This window comes from Corythoichthys intestinalis, chromosome 20, assembly GCF_030265065.1.
Source record: "Corythoichthys intestinalis isolate RoL2023-P3 chromosome 20, ASM3026506v1, whole genome shotgun sequence".
Taxonomy (NCBI): domain Eukaryota; kingdom Metazoa; phylum Chordata; class Actinopteri; order Syngnathiformes; family Syngnathidae; genus Corythoichthys; species Corythoichthys intestinalis.
In genome coordinates this window covers 13,321,710-13,344,179 of record NC_080414.1, presented here as the reverse complement: position 1 = coordinate 13,344,179, position 22,470 = coordinate 13,321,710, and the positions used below count along the sequence as shown (strand labels likewise).

At 38.5% G+C, this 22,470-nt stretch overlaps 1 protein-coding gene across 2 annotated transcripts in view; it reads right to left on the bottom strand.

The window, feature by feature from the left end:
- rps6ka3b (ribosomal protein S6 kinase, polypeptide 3b) overlaps positions 1-22,470 on the bottom strand; it is a 55,604-nt gene that overhangs the window by 21,122 nt on the left and 12,012 nt on the right. The window contains exon 2 of one of the 2 annotated variants that reach the window (XM_057823900.1): positions 17,398-17,460. In XM_057823900.1, coding sequence (XP_057679883.1) covers positions 17,398-17,460 — 63 coding nt within the window. Of the gene's footprint in view, positions 1-8,783; positions 9,598-17,397; positions 17,461-22,470 lie in introns of those variants that run through there. The other variant, XM_057823901.1, reaches the window with a different exon arrangement.

Below are 22,470 nucleotides of genomic sequence, written 5' to 3'. Positions count from 1 at the left end.
GTCTAAACTGTAAGTCCTGATAGAATTTTGAGTTTTTGCAGTGTTCAAAATAAATGTATGATACAGGCTGTACTGGAGCACATTAGGGACCATTGCTACTTGGTGTTTTATCCAGCAATGACTACTGAGCTAAAATTGATAGTTAGCATGATAAAGTTTTTATTTTACACCCTCATCACTCCACATTGCTATTTTATGTTAAAGCCTGTATGTAAGACACGTTAGCCACGCATCGACAGTGGTCATAATTAATTGAAACCTAGCCCCCCGCAGGGCTAACTTTACGTGAGCTAGTAGCGACAGTAACGTTAATCTTATTTATTATTAGCGCTTAGCGCTCTTTACTATCGCTTAGCGCTGTACTGCTTTAAGATGGCGGCTGTTTAATAACGCTGCCCAGACGCGGCCGAGTCTGTCATTGCGCATCTAGTTCAACATACATGTGATCTTTATGAGACGCATCAGACGCTAGCTGTTACCTACGTAGCATCGTGCGGGCTAGTATTTGGCAACGTCGGCGTCGTTTGTGGCAGCTGTCAGCTGCAGTAAGTTTTTTTTTTTTTCCTTCTTCCTCCCCGCACGTGACAGCGCGTTGTCCCGCATTAAAAGTAGTCCGAGCAAAACGTGATGCTTAGAGCTGTCAAAATAAACGATTACTCGAGGTGAATAAAATTACTCGGATCAGTTTTTAAACTCGAGTTACTCGAGTTGCTCGAGTACTCGTTTCAGCTCTAATTGAGATATTAATTTCGAGTGGGGACGTCACTCGTAGCTTTTTCTTAGTTTAGCTCCCGCAGCTAATGGAGCGTACCAACTCTCTCAATAACAGAGGGGTGTCCTAACAACTAGCACGAACAGAGCACAAAAAAATTCGGGTCCATTTTGCAGTAATTTGGGGGGCTTGAGATATTAATGTTGAGTGATGACGTCCCTCTAAGCCCCTCATTTACTGCAAAATGGTTCCGAATTTGTGCCATTTGTTTGGGGATGGCGTGGCTCAGTGGTGGAGTAGTTGTCCCCCCAACCCAGAGGTTGTGGGTTCGATTCTCCACCCTGATGAACTCGCCTAAGTATCCTTGAGCAAGATACTGAACCCCGCATTGCTCCTGGTGCTGCGTCACCAGTAGGTAGATGGCGAGATAGTGTAAAGCGCTTTGAGCTCCTTGAAAGGTGGAAAAGCGCTATATAAGTATAACACCGTTTATATAAGTATAACACCATTTGTGCTACTTGTTAGGACACCCCTCTGTTATTGAGAGAGTTGGTGCGCTTCATTGAAATAACATAACAGAGGGGTGTCTAACAAGTAGCACAAACAAATGGCAAAAATTCGGAACCATTTTGCAGTAAATGAGGGGCTTAGAGGGACATCATCACTCGAAACTAACATCTCTAGCCCCCCCAATTTACCGCAAAATGGACCCGAATTTTTTTGTGCTCTGTTCGTGCTAGTTGTTAGGACACCCCTCTGTTACTGAGAGAGTTGGTACGCTCCATTAGCTACGGGAGCTAAGCTAAGAAAAAGCTACGAGTGACTTCCCCACTCGAAATTAATATCTCAATAAAAGCATAATACTGTATCTACGAAACCGTTGCAGCACAAACGATTAACATCATTTTTATATAAATTTGCGTCTGATGGGGGGGGGGGGGGGGCAACTTTACGGAGGCCTGTAGAGATGGTCACAAAGCACATATAGCAATATGCAAAGTGACGTCTTTTTTATTATTATTATTATTACTTTTTTTTTTTTTCAGCGGTCCTGCTGCGAACCATTTGCTGTTGAGTTGTGGCAATTGGCGTTCGTGCTTTTGCCAATTTGCAATCGCGCTTTAGGAATTGGGGCTCGTGTTGTGGCAGTTTGCATTCGTGCTTTTTTTCTTTTGCAAAGCGCTTGCAATTGGGGTTCGTGCTTTTTCTATTTGCAAAGTGTTTGGACTTTGCATTTCGCCTGACACCTCTCGGCCACCGTAGAACAGACTGTATCACAGAAACTAAGTCGTATTCTCGTAATGATCTAGTCTCCCAAGTCACATTTTTAGATAGTCATCATCATAAAAAAAAAATGTTCGTCGACGTTTGTCGTTATTGTCATTGTTGACGAAAACAACAGTGTTACTATTAGGCGTCCAATTCATTTGAAGCTGGAGGATGGCAGCGAATGAAGACGAACCCTCCGAATTCAAATTGATTGGACTTCTAGTTCCGTCAATGGCAGCCACTGCGTTAATCACTGTCTGACCAAGCCATAAAAACTAGTAAAAGATTTCAATTCGAGAAAATAAAACTAAAACATAATAAAAAATTAGTAGACAAAAAAATCATTTTCACTTGACTTTGTAAGGGCACCATGTGAAAAGTGTTTCAAAATAACCAACTTATAAAGTCAAACACGATCTTCATCTTTTTGCCTTTAAATCAAACACACACACACTTGTCGACTCACAGTCCAGCTACGAGGCGCCAAACAACCCAATGCGCCCCCCTTCTTCACGGCCACCTCACGATCCGTCGCGGGGGACGGCAGGAAGTGACGGAGCGCTTTGAGCCGGCGCCTCAGCGCGCGAAGTAGCCCGGCTAACACGCGCAAGCCCGGCGGCTCGGCGCGACGTGTCATCGCCAAGAGTCGACGGCTGAGTGTGAGCTATGTGAGGGGATACCCACAGTTAAGGGGTCCAAATATGGGATTCCCCACACTCTCCTCCCCTTGTGACTCACAGCTGTAACCTTCCATCCAGAGTTTCCATCAGGTATCCTGGAGATTCCCCCAACACACACACACACGCTGACCAATGACTGAGAACCACGAGTACAAGAAGCCCACACCCCCTCCTCGGATGTCCAGAACAGAACAACAACAAATAGGAGTGAATGTGACACTTTAACCACAGTGGATCATGAAAAAGTTCTTTTCTAGGCTATTCGAAGGGTTGGAAATGAAGACACTGACATGTCTTGATGGCTTCGGGACCCACCGCACACCGAGCGACATGGCCGACGTGACAGAATTGCTAACAATGATCTTCAAGTTGATGCAACAACAACAACAACAAAAAACTAGAGGAACACTAAGAGAGCATGCTTTCGCCTAAGCAGCAAAATTCAATTAAGCAATATGACCTTTGACCCCATGACTCCAAAATGTAATTTAATGTAATTTCGTATTAACATTTCATAATAATCCCTAACCTGCAATTTTGAGCTAAATAAATTAATCCGTTACTAAGTTATTGTGAAATTCCTTTTCTGACTGCTGTGACCTTTGACCTCATGATCCAAAACTTCTGCCTTAAGTAGGTTTCACTTACAAGCAGAAGTAATTAAGTAATTAAAACGTATCTTTTTTAAAAGCAACAATTAAATGAACAATAATGTATTCAAAATAAGTCAGGAACAAATAAAAGTATAATTCTAGGGTGATGAGGTCAAAGGTCACAGCAGTCAAAAGTTTGCTAATGGACTAGACTCCAACTGGAAGCTTGATCAGGGATAATGGACTCAAAATTGCAGGTTAGGTGATATGATGAGAAGAGGAACGGTCAAGGGTCACAGAGGTCAGAAATGTGGCGACGGGAGTTTAATTTTGGTCCATTACGGGTCATCTGCTGTTGATTTTCAGTCACTTCCTGGTGATTTCGGTGCATTTCTGGGTCACTACCTGTTGATTTTGGGTTACAGAATTTGACGACGTGACCTTTGACCTCAAAATGTAATCACCTATTACGTTTCCCATTAAAAACATATCCTACAAGTTTCATAATAATCCCAAAACTGCATCCCTCTTGATTTTGGGTTACAGAACAGGAAGTGACCCAGGAATCTCCCTAAATGAATAGGTGGTGACTCAAAACTCAACAGGAAGTGACCTGTAAATTCCCTAAAATTAACAGAAAGTGATCTATAATGCCCCAAAAATCGGAAAGACTGACTAAGAATGCTCTGGTTTCGATTAAACGAATGTTTATTTGCCCCTCCCAGTCTAAATTGATTGGCCGTAGAGTGACGTCAATGGCAGTCATAGAGTTAACAGACCCCTAGTTTGAACCCTTACCCACCTCCCCAATCCCACCTATCATACACAATGCGCGCCATCCCAACCAAGAGGCGGTGACATTTCTGAAATTACCTGCACCTGTTGTCACCCCCTGCGCTACAGTACACGCTTCCAGTCCGTAAATTGGAACGGAACAAAGAGTGCCGTCGCATAAGTGCGAAAACAATGTACAAAGTGGAAATGATGTCACGCAGAGTGAAAATGTGTTTCCATCAATTGAAATCAAGTGCATGTGTGGCATAACATCGCAGATCGAGCGAGCGGCGGGATTCCATTCCACACGATCTGCAACCTCTAATCCTGTTACGCAATCAAATTAACACACACACATTTGGGATTTGCCAGGTTACTGCATTTCCGCTCACTTGGACAACAGGGATCAAATAACAGACGCGCACACATGCTTCCAATGGAAAATAGGGGGGGGGGGGGGGGGTATACGGACGACAGGTCAGGTAAAACGCAGTGGCTGCCATTGACGGTGATGGATGTCCAAACCATTTTGACTGGGCTATGCTGGCAGTGAATTATCTTTTAATTTATTATATGTATATTAGTTTTGTCACGTGTTTTCAATTTTTAAAAAAATGATAGAAAAACAGTAAGTATCACTTCTTTTTTAATTAAAACATTTTATGTTGTAAAACAAAAAGAAAGACGAAATATGCAGTTTTTTATCTATTTCAAATGTTTGAATTTCTATTTTTTAAAATACAGTAAATACCCGCAAATTTCTGAAATATATACAGTAAATATGACATTTTTTTGTAATTAAAACATTTTATGTAAAAAAAAAAAAAAATCCTAAAATAATGTTTTTAATCCATTTAAAAATTTTTTATTTCCTCTGTTTTTTGTTGTTGTTTTTTTTTCAAATTAAAAAGGCAAAGAGAAAAAAAAAACAATGAAAATAAATACATTATGTACCCCTGGATATCTGAAATATAAACAGTAAATATGACTTTTTTTTAAATTAAAACATATTTTATGTTAAAAAAATTAAAAGAAAACTAAATATTCTGTTTTTAATCCATTTCAAATAGTTCAAATTTCAATTTATAAAAAAAAATACAATACTCACAGATTTCTGAAATATAAACAGTAAATATGACATTTATTGTAATTAAACCATATTTCATGTAAAAAAACAACAACTATTCTGTTTTTAATCAATTTTAAATTGTTTTATTTTCTATAGTTTTTTTGTTTTTTATTAGGAAGGCAAAAAATAAATAAATAAATAAAAGAATGAAAATACAGCATATACTCCCGGATTTCTGAAATATAAACGGTAAATATTGCATATTTTTTAAATTGAAACATATTTTTTGTTTAAAAAAAAAAACAACCTAAAATAAAAACTACATATTCAGTTTTTAATCCATTTTAAAATGTTCAAATTTCAATATTTTTTTCATCAAAAAAAGCAAAAATGGAATATGGTACATACTCCTGAAGTTCTGTAATAAAAACAAAATAACATGATTGAACACTCAGTAAACAGTAATGACATGATAAAAATAAGAACTGATTAGTTAACAAAAATAATCAGTGATCATTTGCTGCCAACCCTCCAAGTCAAAACAGACTGGACGTTGATTGCTGTCAATGGCAGTGAATGCGTTAAAAGTCAAACCCTAAAATGACTCATGCATTTTCCAGCAAGGAACGCTGGGAAACAACAAAGGCTCCTCATTGCGAGTGAGACTGAGGTCAGGGGTGCGCGTCGCCACGGTAACTTGCTAACACACATACCACAGAGTGATGATGTGTTGATGGACGGTTGGGAATCTCCAGCGCCGGTTCTGACGCGCGCAGCGGCCTCATTAGCAGAATCGAAGTAGTTCATTAGTTGCGCCTCTTCGAGCCTGTTCATTATATTGAATATTGCGATGCCGTGGATGGGAAATCGAACAATGCGTTTTCTATAGCACTTGTCCTCATTAGGGTTTGACTGCTGACGTTGGGCCAAGTACACCCAAAACTGGTCGCCAGTCAAACAGACAATTATTTAAACTCGGGTGCAAATAAGTGGGTTTTTACTAGTTTTAGCATGAGTGTTTTTTTTTTTTTTTTAAATATAGAGTATTTCTTAACTCATCGGCTGCAATTGACAGTGTTAGACATCCAATCCATTTGAACTGGGCTGGGCTGCCCAACCAATGTTTATTTTTAATTATGATTTTTTTTTTATTATTATTCGAATACTGTTTTGTACTGAAAAAATATTTTGATTACTTAGGGTTTTATAAATAAAGTTGACATAAATTATATACATTTTTCTGAACTAGACATAGACTTCATAATCCAATGCAACGTAATAATTATGTCTATGAACTAGAATAACCTTGATTCTCACCTAAAGACCAACTAATATACAGATAAATAAGCTCTTTTCATCATTCTGCTGTGCAATACAATGAGGTAATTAACTAGTAGACATCCATTTGAAGTGGGAGGCATGGCAGCAAATGACCTGCCATCCATTGGAAATCTACGGTCGTCCGTTGCAGCCAATGCCAGATAATGTGTTCATTTTGGCATCATCTCCTGTTGATTTTTTTTCACTTCCTATTCCTTTTGGGAGGAATACAGATCACTTCCTGTTGATTTTGGGTTATTGAAAAGGAGGAATGTCCCCAAATGAATAGGAAGTGACTCAAAATCAACAGGAAGTCACCTGTAAATGCCCTAAAATGAACAAGAAGTGACCTCAAGACATGCTCTGGTTTCATTGCCATTGACGGCGCTCGATGTCCAATCCAGTTTTTTTTTTTTTAAGCAGTGACACGGTGACCTCGGCATGTGCTAGTATGATATTCTGACGGTATGGTAACCTTAAGCCAAAATATCATGGTATCACGGTACTGCAATTGCAGCTCTTAAATGTGAAAAAAAAAAAAAAAAACTTACTTCTTTCCATTGAACAGGATTTTTATTTTTCAAAAACATTAGAAAATTTGAACATATGTATGAGTCATTCATTCATTAATTTTCCGAGCTGCTTATCCTCAGAAAAGTCCGTAACTTTTCTGTAGCCAAAGTATTCCCATACCAGTGATTTTGTTTTCTTCAATGGGGTAAAAAGTTCAGGAGTTTCACCTCCTCCAGCCATAATGTAGCACAGCTGACTCACTGACACTGAGCAACACTGCAAGCGAGAGATTTCTCCATGCATTTTTGGGACATAAAAAATACCTAACACCTTAGGGACGGTATGACGAAAAACTTTTCATACCACAGTATATCTTGAAACCGGTAATCGGCACATGTCTACTAACACCTTTTTAACGATTCTTGGTGGGAGAATACTGATAACATTTGGGCTACAAAGTATTGCGACACATCACCTTTTCGATATTTGTCACACCCCTAATGGATAGAATGTTTGTATGTTATGTTAGGTCATGTTATTATTTTTTTATTGATTTAGAATAGTGGCTTTAGAACAACGGATGAAATTTAGCAACTATGCGAATTCCGGTATATTCATATCGATGTTTTTTTTTTTTTTTTTTTTTAAATTAATGTATTGATCAATGTGCATTCGGGGTGTGACATTCCAGTATTCCAGAAAGTTATCGATATGCAACTGCCAAAAATTAATATCGTTTTAATAAAGTGTCATTGCTTAAAGAATGAAAATGAATCAACAAGCTGCTATAAAAATCCTTCACTAGAATGCACTATTCTACTTAGATACTAAATAGCTAGAATAGCCAGTTAGCTGTCTGTTAACTCAATGGCTGCCATTGACGGCGTTATATGCCCAGTCCATTTAGACTGGGAGGGGCGAATGAATGTTCATTCGAAACCAGAGCATTCGCAGCAGGTCTTTCCGATTTTTTGGGCATTTACAAGTCACTTTTTGTTCATTTTAGGGCATGTTGAGGCAAATTCCAGTTGAATTTGAGTCACTGCCTATTCGTTTAGGCCAGGGGGATTCCCGCGTCACATCCTGTTCTGTTACACGAAATCAACAGGAAATGAAGTCAGAAATGCCCCAAAATCAAAGGGAAGAGACTGAAAATCAACAGCGAATGACCAGCAATGCCCCAAAATTAAACTCATTGGTTGCCATTGACATCCATAGACGTCCAATACGTTTGAAGTGGGAGGGCCGTTCATTCGCTGCCACCATCTCATTTCAAACGAATTGGACGTCTACTAATGATAAACTCAATTCAGTTCACAGCAGAAGGATGAAAAGAGCTTGTTTTTGTGTTTATTACTAATATCGTAAGTATTGTAAACTTGTTTTCGCAATCCCAAATCAATGTTCCCAATTAAAATGAATTAAAATGCAATTTCCAGTGCCCCAAACACAAACATAACACTTTACTCCAAACAAAATACCAACACAAATGAACCAAACCACAGCTCGTAACTTGATAAATCTGTCAATGAAGCCCTTACGGGACATTCCTAATTTGTTATACTTATTTTTTTCACTTAGCTAAGCTTTAAAAGCAGTTTGACAAGAGACAATTAGCCGCTGGCAGGCAGACAAATGAGCTCACTCGAGGAAAACAACATCGCTTTCATCAAGGCTGTTGACTTCTGTTGTTAGTTTTTCCTTTTGTCTGCTTCGACTATCTCATTACAAACACAAAAATAGCTGTCACACTACATACAGTAAGTAAAGCTGCCAAACAGGATAGCGTCAAAGCACTCTGGAACCAGTTACACCTAACTGCTACGCACCCCAACAGCAACTGGACTTTGTACCTGAAGTCGGAGTCTTCTGGCGTGCAGCAAAAGCGTCTTCATGGCCGCTCATGTCGGCCCCGAACGCGTGGACTGAGTGTGGAAAGAGTAAAACTCGCCCGAACGCCAGCTGTTCATCATGTCCTGTCATTGTTTCCGTGGCAACAACATCTGCACAGGAAGGCGAACATCTGCTAGCGTCACGCAGCTTCCGTGTTGGTCTCCGGAATTATGCGGGTTTAATTCAAAACTGCGTAAACCTTTCATTCATTCATTTAACTGGGAAAGGTCCCAGTTAAGAAAAAGTTTGAAACTTATAATTCAAAGTCATCTTTTTACACCAATTAAAAAAAAAATCATAATTTTCTTAAAATTGATTGCAGAAAAGCGCTGAATTTTCAAGAAATACCCTTTGAACATGTATGGTTGTCAATGAAAGCTAAAAAAAAAATCTCAAAGATTTTTAAATCAACTTCCTGTGCATGTGGAACACTCGAGTGCGGATTAGAGACAAAGATATTGTGTTGGCGAGATGTGATTGGTCGCTTCCTGGAGTTGAGGAAAATGGGTCGGACGTATTACATCATAGCCCTGTGACCTCTTCACAATGGCAACACCCACAATGCACTGCTCCCTGCCTGGCACCGTCAATGCGCGCGGACATGCACGTACACACACTGGGGCAGAATATTTTTCTGATAAATGTCCATTAGCGGTCATTATTTTTCCACCAAAAACTTCAATTATTTTCAATGGCACATTAGAATAGGATAGAAAAGAATTAGAAGTTACAGAACAGAATATAATACAATCAGAAAAAAACAGAATTGAATATAGACATGTGCCGATTACCGATTTCAAAGTATCCCGTGGTATGAAAATGTCAAGGTTTTAAAACCGCAAAAATTTTCCGTCTTACCTTCCCTATTTTTTATGTGCCAAAAATGCATGGAGAAATACCTTACTTGCAGCTGTAAGGCTTAACCCTCCCCAACCGGTTGTTGCTCAGTGTCAGTGAGTCAGCTGTGCTACACGATGGCTTGAGGAGGTTAAACTCCTCAACTTTTCCCCCATTCGAACAAAACGAAATCGCTGGTATGAGAATACTTCGGCTACAGAAAAGTTACAGACGGCCGGGACTTAGAGAAGGAAGGTCAACCGAAATGTAAAACATATTTGCTGAGGAGGCAATACCCCCAATATGATTTCATATTCATACAAAATTAAAGGGTCGTAAACACTGTCATGAACGATTCCCACCAGCTACAAGAGTGTGTTTAGTGTGTCTAGCGGCAGTAAAACATATGTTTTTTTTTTCTCTTTGGCAACTGTCCGTGTTGAGAAAGAGTGTGTGTATAATGTAAACATGATACAAGTCATACACACGTGCTTTTTATGGAAAATAATTTAATTATTGGTATTATTTGTTCTGATGGTAAAATGGTTGAGCTGTGGCTGAGGGTTTAGGCTCACTTAAAGGACTGCATTTATTTAAATTTATTTAGAATATTTCAGTTTACTGTAATCTCCCGAATATAACGCGCACTTTTTTCCCCCAAAATCAACTTGTAAAATCATGGTGCGCATTATAAACAGGTACGTGGACGGAGACAGAAATATATATATATTATATATGTATATAAACCGTTTTTTTTTATTGACACGGTCACGTTGTGTTGAAGAAACGTATGCGGCGATCCGTTGCCGACCATTACGGTACGTGACGTCACCATTTTGTTTCGGTAATACTTCACTCTGATCGGCCGAATGATTTCGTCTGTGTTAAATTCTGCTTTTTTCACTCTTCATAAAGCACAGAATTTAGTTTCTTGAACTCATTTGAGTCAACGTTTATTGCAGCTCCGCAACTCGGACCATAACAAACGTAACAACACAGACTTCCTGTGTGTGTCCGTCAACTATATCTATCCCTCGGGAAACTCAAACCCAAATAACAATAGTTCCTATTGTTACTGTCTTGTCGACAGCGATGAGCTCTCTCGGATTTCCGACTTAAACGTTCTCATTTTCATTTTACCGTATCAATCCATGGAAGAAACATTTATTCATCATGATAAAACGAGCAAGTTATACAGCAGCCTTTAAAAGAAAAGTCACATCTGTTTTGTTTTCTCTTAGATTCTAGTAAGTTGGAGACGTTGTCAAATTATATTGTTACCGTAAATATTGTCAGTTTATGGTAATGTTTTGAACTACCAATATGCTATGCTTGTGCTGTGTTTCACCAGTCAGTAAAATGACATTTCTGTATCTGTACACGAGCTCTGTTTTCTTGTATTCTTCTATTTATTGGTGCTAAAATTAGGGTGCATGTTATAAACGGGTACAATAATTTTCCCTAGATTTTACAAGTAAATTTGGGGTGCGCATCATACACGAGTGCACCTTATATTTGGGAAATTACGGTATATTGTTGATTTATTTTAACTTAACATTATTCTAATGTTCCAATTTGCGAATATGTTTAGAAAAATAAAAATGCTGTTCAATGGATTTTTAAAATTTTTTATTTGAACAATAGTTCCAAACATGTTATAGTACTGTACTGTTTACGGTACTACCGCCTCCACTTTATCCGTGAGTGTTGCAGTGGGTAAAACGTACTGTATATATATTTGTTTCTTTTGGCAATGCCATTACATTTCTGGATAATTTTAACTTTTTAGCTTTTAAAAAAAAAAAATATATATATATATATATATACATACACAGTCTGTGTATATATTTCCTTGTACACTCCCCGACAGCCAGCTAACATTATATACATTATGTATTTTTTTGTTTAATATAAAGTACAGTGATCCCTCGTTTTTCGCGGTTAATGGGGACCAGAACTCGCCACAATAAATGGAAAAACCGCTAACCAGCACTGCCCCCCCACCATTTTTTTTGGGGTGCGTGTTCAATGTATTTATTCAGATTTAGCATTGGAAAGAGATACATATAATACGTTTTTTCACTTTTTTCCCCCCGCAAAGTATTATTAAAGAAAAAAAATTATGTATATTTATATATCTTAATTGATAAATGGTTTTTAAGCACTTCAAATGTAATAATTATGATAAGTTTTAAACATGTTAATAATCCCCCTGAATTGTTTTCAAACAAGAGTAAAGTACAAAAATGCTTGTCTTTATTAAATGCTTAATTTAGTGAGTCCACTCAAATCCGCTCAAGCTGCTCACTTACACATAATGAGTTGCCACAGAAACTGTTTTACAAGTTAAACGATGATTGACACATGCGGTCCATTAAAGTTTTGACTTCCAAGCGTCTCTGGCAAGATCAAACCTTAATGTCTGTCAATCATCGTAAACTTACTGTGAGTGTAAGTGCACTGCCTGACCAAGAAAAGCGGCAGGAGCGAGAGTGAGCGACTACGTGATCAGATCGGGACACCTCCATAAAATACTGCATTTATTCATTCATTTTTTAATTGGAAAAAAATTTTTAAAAATCCGCGATGGACTGAACATGAAAGAAACATGCATGCATTCAACACAACTGCATAATTCACTTAGGTATACAAATACCATGTCGACGCCACACTTCACTTGAGCTACAAGCTATAAGTATAGTAGTAGGTTAGCTTCCATACAGCAGGATGTATTTGACAAATTTAGTTCATATACTGTAGCTTTTCCCCATAAACACACATATATTGCATATTAAGAGGTTGGCATAGATGTAAAATGATAACAGACATATATATATTTCCAAGGCAGAAATGAAACAGAAAGCACTCGAGAGCATCAATGCAACCAACAGGCTGTTTACTGTGAAAGTGAATGGGCATGTTTTCCAAACTGAGTCACAAGATGGATGCAGTAAATTAATATTAATTATTTATAGAACACTTATTATTATTAAACACCGGCGACTCTAGCCAGCACAATAAGTTTTTTGTTTTTTAATTATACATAGCATAAATTAAAAACCCGATCTTTTTCACCTAATTCCCATCTTCTGAAAAATGGCCTGAACTGCCCGATTTCCGATCAAGTGATCGGATCGGGACATACCTAGAACAGACCCGAACAGAACAGAACCTTTATTTTTAACCATGGTGCCATTTCGGTACAGCTAACACTACTGTGTAGTTTGAATGGTTCAGTTTGACCTCAGACACATACACACACACACACACACACACACACACACACACACACACACACACACACACACACACGCACAAGCAATGTGGCGAGAAAATGGCTTCCAAACTACATTAAGAGAATCGCCGTTCTCTTGAGGGACCCACTGACATCTGCCGCCATCTGCTGCAACTCAGGTGTGTGCATGTGTGTGTGTGTCCGTACTACATATAGCCAAATATGAGGTCACTTGTTCAAATATTCAAACGACAAAAGACGGCGACTGTTCCTGAGAGGATCGTTTGTTCCACAGTAAAGTCGGCCGCCTTCAACCGGGTCTTCGAGAGCGATGATCAAAGGAAGTATTAATTATTCAACAGTCGCAAGGCCTCTTTTGGCTAAAAATATGAACGTCTGCCCATATTACCTCTCTCGTTTTTCACATTCCACAAATCACGTCACAACTTCCTCTGTGTGTGTCATCGTGCACGTGGTTCAAAAGACAAAGAGCAGAGAAAGTCCGTCCAGATGGTCAAATGGGATTAAAACCCATCTGTCAGTCAGCGCAAATACACACAAAAACACCCCCCCACACACACACACTACTTGATCAAGAGTGTAGATCTCTCATTGGAATTGACGGATATAGCTGTCATTGGAATTTATGGAATTAGTAGCTATATCAGTTATTGGGGTTTATGGATATTTCCGTCATTGGAATTGACGGATATGGATGTCTTTGGGATTGAAGAAAATAGTCGTCATTGAAATTGACTGATATATCAGTCATTGGGATTGAAGGATATGAATGCCCTTGGAATTAACGGATATTTCCGTCATTGGAATTGACTGATATGGCTTTCAGTTGAATTGGATATACAGTGGTACCTCTACATACGATCGCTTCGACACACGAACTTTTCGACATCCGACGTAAAATTTGACTCGCCATTTGTTTCTACATCCGACGACATGCTCGAAATACGACGACAATGGCAGCACCGCAGACGAATGCACGGCGGATTTTCTTGTGTGACAAATCAACACTGGTTTCAGAAAAGGTTGGTACAGGTGGTGAAACAAGGAAAAAGTTGACGCTTACCTTCTAAATGAAGATGCAAATGACAGAAAAATATGAGCGTAGGGTGGGCATCCGTGAAATGGCTCAACAATACATCTCCACGGTCCTCCTCCGACCATCGTTCGCCAGTCTTTATAAGTTAAGCTGACAATTCTTATTGTGGTAACATCTCCAGAGAAATCGCCAACTTCGCCACGTTTTTATCATTTATTTCACAACTTATTCAAAACAAAAACACCTTCTGTCTGCCGCAATCGACGGTGTTCTCAAGAAAACATTCAAAGTTAAAGTGAAACTCAAGCTCACCGGTCTGTCTCTGGCATGTCAGCCCCGCGGTGCGTTCAGGGTCAGCAAAAAACGTCCGCCACATTAGAACCCGATTCGTTACATTAATACAGGAATTATTATTATTATTATTATTATTATTATTCCGATTTTGATTTATAATTTATTTGTTTTGCTATGTGTAATTGCCATTTGTAATAGTACCAGCAGTATTTTTTAAGGATTTAGTGAAGGTTTTTGGGCTGTGGAACAAATTAATGGAATTATAATGTATTCCTATGGGAAAATCCTGCTCGACATACGACCATTTCGACTTACAAACAAGGTCCTGGAACGGACTAACTTCGTATGTAGAGGTACCACTGTAGCTGTAAATGGAATTGACGGATATACAGTGGGGCAAATAAGTATTTAGTCAACCACTAACTGTGCAAGTTCTCCCACTTGAAAATATTAGAGAGGCCTGTAATTGCCAACATGGGTAAACCTCAACCATGAGAGACAGAGTGTGGAAAAAAAAAAAAAAACAGAAAATCACATTGTTTCATTTTTAAAGAATTTATTTGCAAATCATGGTGGAAAATAAGTATTTGGTCATCACCAAAAGTTCATCTCAATACTTTGTAATGTACTCTTTGTTGGCAAAAACGCAGGCCAAACGTTTTCTGTAACTCTTCAAAAGCTTTTCACACACTGTTGCTGGTATTTTGGCCTATTCCTCCATGCAGATCTCCTCTAGAGCAATGATGTTTTGGGGCTGTCGTTGGGCAACACGGACTTTCAACTCCCTCCACAAATTTCCTATGGGGTTGAGATCTGGAGACTGGCTGGGCCACTCCAGGACCTTGAAATGCTTCTTACGAAGCCATTCCTTTGTTGCCCTGGTTGCGTGTTTGGGATTACTGTCATGCTGAAAGACCCAGCCACATGTCACCTTCAATGCCCTTGCTGATGGAAGGAGATTTTCACTCAAAATCTCTCGATACATGGCCCCATTCATTCTTTTCTTTACACAGATCAGTTGTCCTGGTCCCTTTGCAGAAAAACAGCCCCAAAGCATGATGTTTCCACCCCCATGCTTCACAGTGGGTATGGTGTTCTTCGGATGCAATTGAGTATTCTTTCTCTTCCAAACACGAGAACCTGTGTTTCTACCAAAAAGTTCTATTTTGGTTTCATCTGACCATAACACATTATCCCAGTCCTCTTCTGGATTATCCAAATGCTCTCTAGCGAACCGCAGACAGGCCTGGATGTGTACTTTCTTCAGCAGGGGGACACGTCTGGCAGTGCAGGATTTGAGTCCCTGGCGGCGCATTGTGTTACTGATAGTAGCCTTTGTTACTGTGGTCCCAGCTATCTGTAAGTCATTCACTAGGTCCCCCCGTGTGGTTCTGGGATTTTTGCTTACCGTTCTTGTTATCATTTTGACGCCACGGAGTGAGATCTTTCATGGAGCTGCAGATCGAGGGAGATTATCAGTGGTCTTGTATGTCTTCCATTTTCTAATAATTGCTCCCACAGTTGATTTCTTTACACCAAGCGTTTTACCTATTGCAGATTCAGTCTTCCCAGCCTGGTGCAGGTCTACAATTTTGTCTCTGGTGTCCTTCGACAGCTCTTTGGTCTTGGCCATAGTGGAGTTTGGAGCGTGGACAGGTGTCTTTTATACCGATAATGAGTTAAAACAGGTGCCATTAATACAGGTAACGAGTGGAGTCTCGTTAGAAGAAGTTAGACCAATTTGACAGCCAGAAATTTTGCTTGTTTGTAGGTGACCATATACTTATTTTCCACTCTAATTTGGAAATAAATTCTTAAAAAAATCAACCAAAGTGATTATCTGTTTTTTTCCCACATTCTGTCTCTAATGGTTGAGGTTTACCCATGTTGCCAATTACAGGCCTCTCTAATCTTTTCAAGTAGGAGAACTTGCACAATTGGTGGTTGACTAAATACTTATTTGCCCCACTGTATAGCTGTAAATGGAATTGACAGATATAGCCATCATTGGAATTGACTAACATAGATGTCACTGGAATTGACGGCTATATCCGTCATGGGAATTGACGGATATTTCCGTCATTGGATTTGACGGATATTACCGTCATTGGAATTGACGAATATTACAGTCATTGGAATTGACGAATATTTCCGTCATTGGAATTGACTGACATTTCTGTCACTTGAATTTAATAAATATAGGCGTCATTGGAGTTGACGGATATAGGCGTCATTGGAGTTGACGGATATAGGCGTCATTGGAGTTGACAGATATAGCTGTCATTGGAGTTGACGTGTATGGCCGTCACTGGAATTGACATGTATGGCCATCACAGGAATTGACGTGTATGGCCGTCATTGGAATTGACGTATATGGCCGTCACTGGAATTGACGTGTATGGCCGTCATTGGAATTGACGTATATGGCTGTCATTGGAATTGACGTATATGGCCGTCATTGGAATTGACGGATATAGTCCTTACTGGAAATGACTGATAGACTATTTTGGTCACTGGAATTGACAGATATTTCCATCATAAATGCCAGCCAGTGAATTAAAAAAAAAAAAACCTAAACATACTCTGATTTTCTACTTTAATACATATATATTCTTGCACTTTGTGTTCCCTCCACAAGGTGACTTTGCACATTAAAACCACACGCAGACGTCCAGATTATGTGTCGAGCATTTTAGCGTGTAACCGTACCCCGATTCAACCTCACTACAGTAGACGTGCACAACATTTGCACACGACCCCTGGCTTCTAAGTGCGTGTGTGTGTGCGCTAAGGACCCCGGAGAGACGAGTAATGACTACTCAGCTCTTCTCAGAAATACAATCCATAAGCCATCTCCTCTGCATTTCAAAAAATCGATACCTGCAGCTGCCGGCAACACAAAAACCCGCACGGACAAGCAGACATATGCACAATTTGAAGCTTTTTCAGCATGATCAAATTGAAACGGCTCATAAAGTCACTTTTTTTTTTTTTTGCCTAAACGTGATATTTTCTCACAGCTAACGAGCCGGCGCTTTTCGGAATGAGTCACTGGTGATTTTGAGCGTCACTTTCAAAGCCGTAATTATTCACAAACAGTGGGCGTCAAATCACTATTTATTTGTCGACGGGGAGCGAGCGATAAACTCACGTTGCAGAACGTCACGCCGCCGTCATCTTCGCCTACGGAGTCATCAAGGTCGTTGTGGGAATCCTGGAGGAAATATAGAGGTTAAAGGTTAACAGAAGTGGTGTTTCATGAATAGGGCTGTGCAGTTGACGGCGATAGACATCTATTTCATCTGACCTGGGATCGTTTAAAGACAGCAAAATTGTCAGAATATTCTATTTGGAGCCTTTTAACAGTGTTTAGTTTTAGTTTAAAAAAATCCTAAAACGGAAAAAAAAGGAAATCTGGTCTTTTATAATTTGTTTTGGGGATTTTTTTATTCATTTGCTTTATATTTATTAGAGATGCACGATAATTATCGGTCCGATAATAGGAATTATGACGTCATCCCAATAAATCCGATAACAATACATATTATCGGGCCTAATCATAATATTTTTGGCACGGTGTCGGATTGGGATGTGTGCGTTTGTTTCAACTCCTGTTTTGCCAATATGCAAAGTTTTGTTACTGTTTTAGAGGCCGTATTTTTCCTTCACTAAGGTAGAAACCTTACTATGCCAATTAGCAAATGTTTGCATTTTACAGTGTTATGTTTGCAAGTTCTTGAGAGGTCTTTTGGTTATTGATAGGCTTGCTGTTCTGTAATTTCCATGTTAAGAAAGTTGCTTCATGGACCAAGATGACAAAAGTCTCCTCTCCTGTTGCACCAAATGTTTTATCTGCTGACAAAGCACAATACCTGTTGGGTTTGTTTGTTTTAGATCCGTGCTCATTGATCAGGGGAACACATCGTCAATAATATTGACTGATTGATTGTGATTAACTCAAATTATATTTATTTGAAAAAAATAATATGGGCACTTTATTTGAACTCAAAACTGTTCTTGTGTTTGTTTTGGTTATTATAATAATGTTCATGTCATCATGAAATTCTGGTTCGGTCAAAGGCAAGTCTATGCTGAATCAACCATTAGTATTTTTGACCTACAGGTGTTCAAAAACTCTATATACATTGAAAAAAAAAATATATATATATAAATATACATATATATATATATGTATATTAGGGCTGTCAAAATTATTGCGTTAACGGGCGTTAATTCATTTTTTACATTAATCACGTTAAAATATTTGACGCAATTAACGCAGATGCCCCGCTCAGACAGATTTAAATGACGGTAAAGTGAAACGCTCACTTGTTAATTGTGTTTTATGGAGTATTGCCGTCCTCTGCTGGCGCTTGGGTGCGACTGATTTTATAGGCTTCAGTACCCATGAGCAATGTGTAAGTAATTATTGACATCAACAATGGCGGGATTTTACAAATTTTATTAAAACGAAAAAATTAAGAGGGGTTTTAATATAAAATTTCTATAACTTGTACTAACATTTTTCTTTTAAGAACTACAATTCTTTCTATTATGGATTGCTATAACAGAATGTTAATAATGTTAATGCCATCTTGTTGATTTTTTGTTATAATAAACAAATACAGTCCTTATGTACTGTATGCTGAATGTATATATCCATCTTGTGTCTTATCTTTCCATTCCAACAATATTTTACAGAAAAATATGGCATGTTTTATAGATGGTTTGAATTGCGATTAATTGCAATTAATAAATTTTTAAGCTGTAATTAACTCGATTAAAGATTTTAATCGTTTGACAGCCCTAATATATACATATATATAATTTTTCAATGTATAATCGGTTATTGTATCGGTATCGGCCTGAGGAGCAGGAAGTTATCGATATCGGTTTTAAAAAATTGATATCGTGCACCCCTAATATTTATTTTAAATGTTATTCAGCTTCATTTTTTCCCCTCAGAAAAAACCCCTAAAATTAAAATTTCGATAATTTTTAAATTTAATATCCCAAAAGCTTATCGATGTGCTCCTGCCAAGAGTCGATATATCGTTTTTAAAAGGTGTCACTGTTTAAAAAAAAAAAAAAAAAAAAAAGGAACCAACAGGTTGCTACTAAGATCTTAACCATTAGTGCTGCAACAATTAATCGATTAACTCGAGTAATTCAATTAGAAAATGCATTTGTATTTTAGTTTATAGGTATATTTAGCCGTTTTTGTGGGACTATGTGTCCGATTACTTAATTATCCGAACTAAGTAGTTCATCGATTAATCGACTACTAAAATAATCGATAGCTTCAGCCCTAACATCCAATTCATTTTGACTGGATTGGACGTCTAGCGTCGTCAATGGCACTGAAACCAGAGCATGTCTTCTAAGCATTTACATGGCACTTCCCGTTCATTTTAGGGCATTTATAGGTCACTTCCTGCTGATTTTGAGTCACTTCCTATTGATTTGGGGACATTCTTCCTTTTCGGTGACCCAAAATCAACAGGAAGTGGCCTGTAAATGTCCCAAAATCAACAGGAGGTGACTGAAAATTAACAGGTAGTGACCTGAAATTAGGGCTGTAGCCTGCAGCTATCGATTATTTTAGTAGTCAATGCAACTAGTTAGTTCCAATAATCGAGCAATCGGATTAGGAACATAAAAAATTATAATACCTGATTTTAGCTTTAAATGGCGGGGAAAAAAATTAATTAATGAGGATCTAAGTACAACAAGGGAACAATTGGCTAACTTGCATAGCAAAAGTCTGCTAGCTTAAATGCTATTAAATGCTAACTTTTTTTTTATTTTTTTTTTTTACAATGTTCTTAACAAATCTTTCAGACATATATTCCCACAAAACAGCTAAATAACCTATAAATTAAATTACGAATGCATTAAAAATACATATCTCAAACAAAAACTTATGTTGGTCTTAACAAGGAGCGGCTGGATTCAGCCATGGAAATGAAAAGACCGAAAATCTACAGGAAATGACGTGAAATGCCTCAAATTTTTCTTATTGCCCGGCATTGGCTGCCACTGACTGCCATAGATGTCCAATCCATTTGACGTGGGAGAGATGGCCAGCCTCACAGTTCATTCAGATTGGACCTCGTGATAAACTATATATATATATAATATATAATATAATAGACCTATTGTCTGATAATTGTTGCATCGCAGTATTGTGAGATAATCGTTATCGTGATACTTGCCTCGCAAATTGTATCGTGAGGTAGCCAGATGTTCCCACCCCTGCCATTGACAGCACTAGACAGGAAGTGACTCAGAAATGCTTCACAATCAACAGGAATTGACTAAAAATCAACAGCAAATGACCTGAAAAACCCCAAAATTAAACTCATTGGTTGCCATTGACAGCCATAGACGTCCAATACATTTGAAGTGGGAGGGATGGCAATGACATTCGTTCATTCGCTGCCACCCTCCCATTTCAAACAAATTGGACGTCTACTAGTCATAAACTCAATTCAGTTTGCAGCAGAAGGATGAAAAGAGTTTTTCTGTTTAATACTAGTAAGTACTAGTAAAATACTGAAGAATTATTTCCTAACCTAGCATTATATCAGGGGTGCGCAGACAGGAAGTAACGTGACATAAGGCGGCGACAGCTGCTATTTTGACACCGCTAGCGCTCCTGCAACAGCCAAGCATTACTGCTTGTAAAACTGCGTGGGCGCCCTGTTGTTGCTTTCCTGCGGTGGGAATCACCGACAGCGATGACATCACTTTTAAAAGAAAGCTGGTTGACACGGCACACCGGCGAATCACGAGAACGCCCGTGCCGAAGATGGCAGCTTGAACGAGGACAGGAACGACGCCCGCGACAGGCCACGGCACGCTGAGAAATTCCGAAAATGACTCGAGCGATGCCGCGTTTAATTCCAAAAAATGTAGGAAAACTAGTGTTGAGCAACAAATTAGTACATTTTTTAAAAAATTATTAAGCATGTACACTCTACATTAGCACAGAAGGTCCTCTTGTACACGCTACATTAGCAAGTCTTTCCAGTTTAAGTGAATTGGACGTCTACTATTGTCAATGGAAGCCAAAGTGATACTTTGGTTCAACTTTTCTCCTCACAACATTAAGAATCGCTGTATAACATTCCTGCCAGCGACACAGGGCTCAAAGTTCACCACGCCTTCACAACTGTCAACTTGGCGTCGAGGTGCATGCGGGAAACTCGCGAGCAGGTACGAGCTCGTCCACGTGACTCACTGCATTCTTGCGTTGGAGTGAAAACATCTACAATTTCAAAGTTGGAAACAGTTTGTGCTAAAAATGTACTGGTCCAACAAAATTTGACAAAAACATCCTCATGTATTTCCAATGGCCCCCATTCATTTTCAACGGAAAAAACATGAATTTTCACATTTCTCAATGTAGCTCGTTTAATTTTTTTTGTCCAATTCACGTAATTTAAACATTAAAAATCTCAGGAAATCAAGGTGCAAAAACGTGTTCAGTTTTTGTTAAAAATGTATTGGTCCACCAGAATTTGACAAAAACTTCCACATGCATTCCACGAGGCCCCATTAATCTTCAATGGCAAAAATTCTCACCATTTTCAAATGTATCCATTTTTTTTTTGGTCTTATTCACATAATTTACACATTTTTAAAAAATCAGGAAATCAGGGCGCACAAAAATTTGTGCTAAAAATGTACGGCCCTACCAAAATTTGTCAAAAATATCCCCATGTTATTTCCAATGGCCCCATTCACTTTCAATGTCAAAAACATACTTTTACGTTTCCTAATGTATCTTGTTTAATTTATTTGGTCCAATTCTCTTCATTCACACATTAAAAATTTCAGAAAATCAAGGCGCACAATGATTGTAAACAGTTTTTAGTAAAAATGTACGGTTTCACCTAATTTTAACAAAAACATCCCCATTCATTTTCAATGGGGAAAAACATAAATTGCTACATTTCCAAATGTACCTCATCGATTTTTATTGTCCAATTCACATAATTTAGTCAGGAAATCAGGGAACACAAAACAGTTTGTGCTAAAAAAGTGCTGCTCCACCAAAATTTGACAAAAACAATTCAATCTAATTCCTATGGCCTCATTCATTTCCAATGGCAAGAAAATGACCCAATTTCAAAAGAAAGTGACCCAAAAATATTCCTAAATCAAAAGAAAATGTTCCAAATTGTACTGTGCATGAAGTGACTTGCAAGCAGTGTTGTCA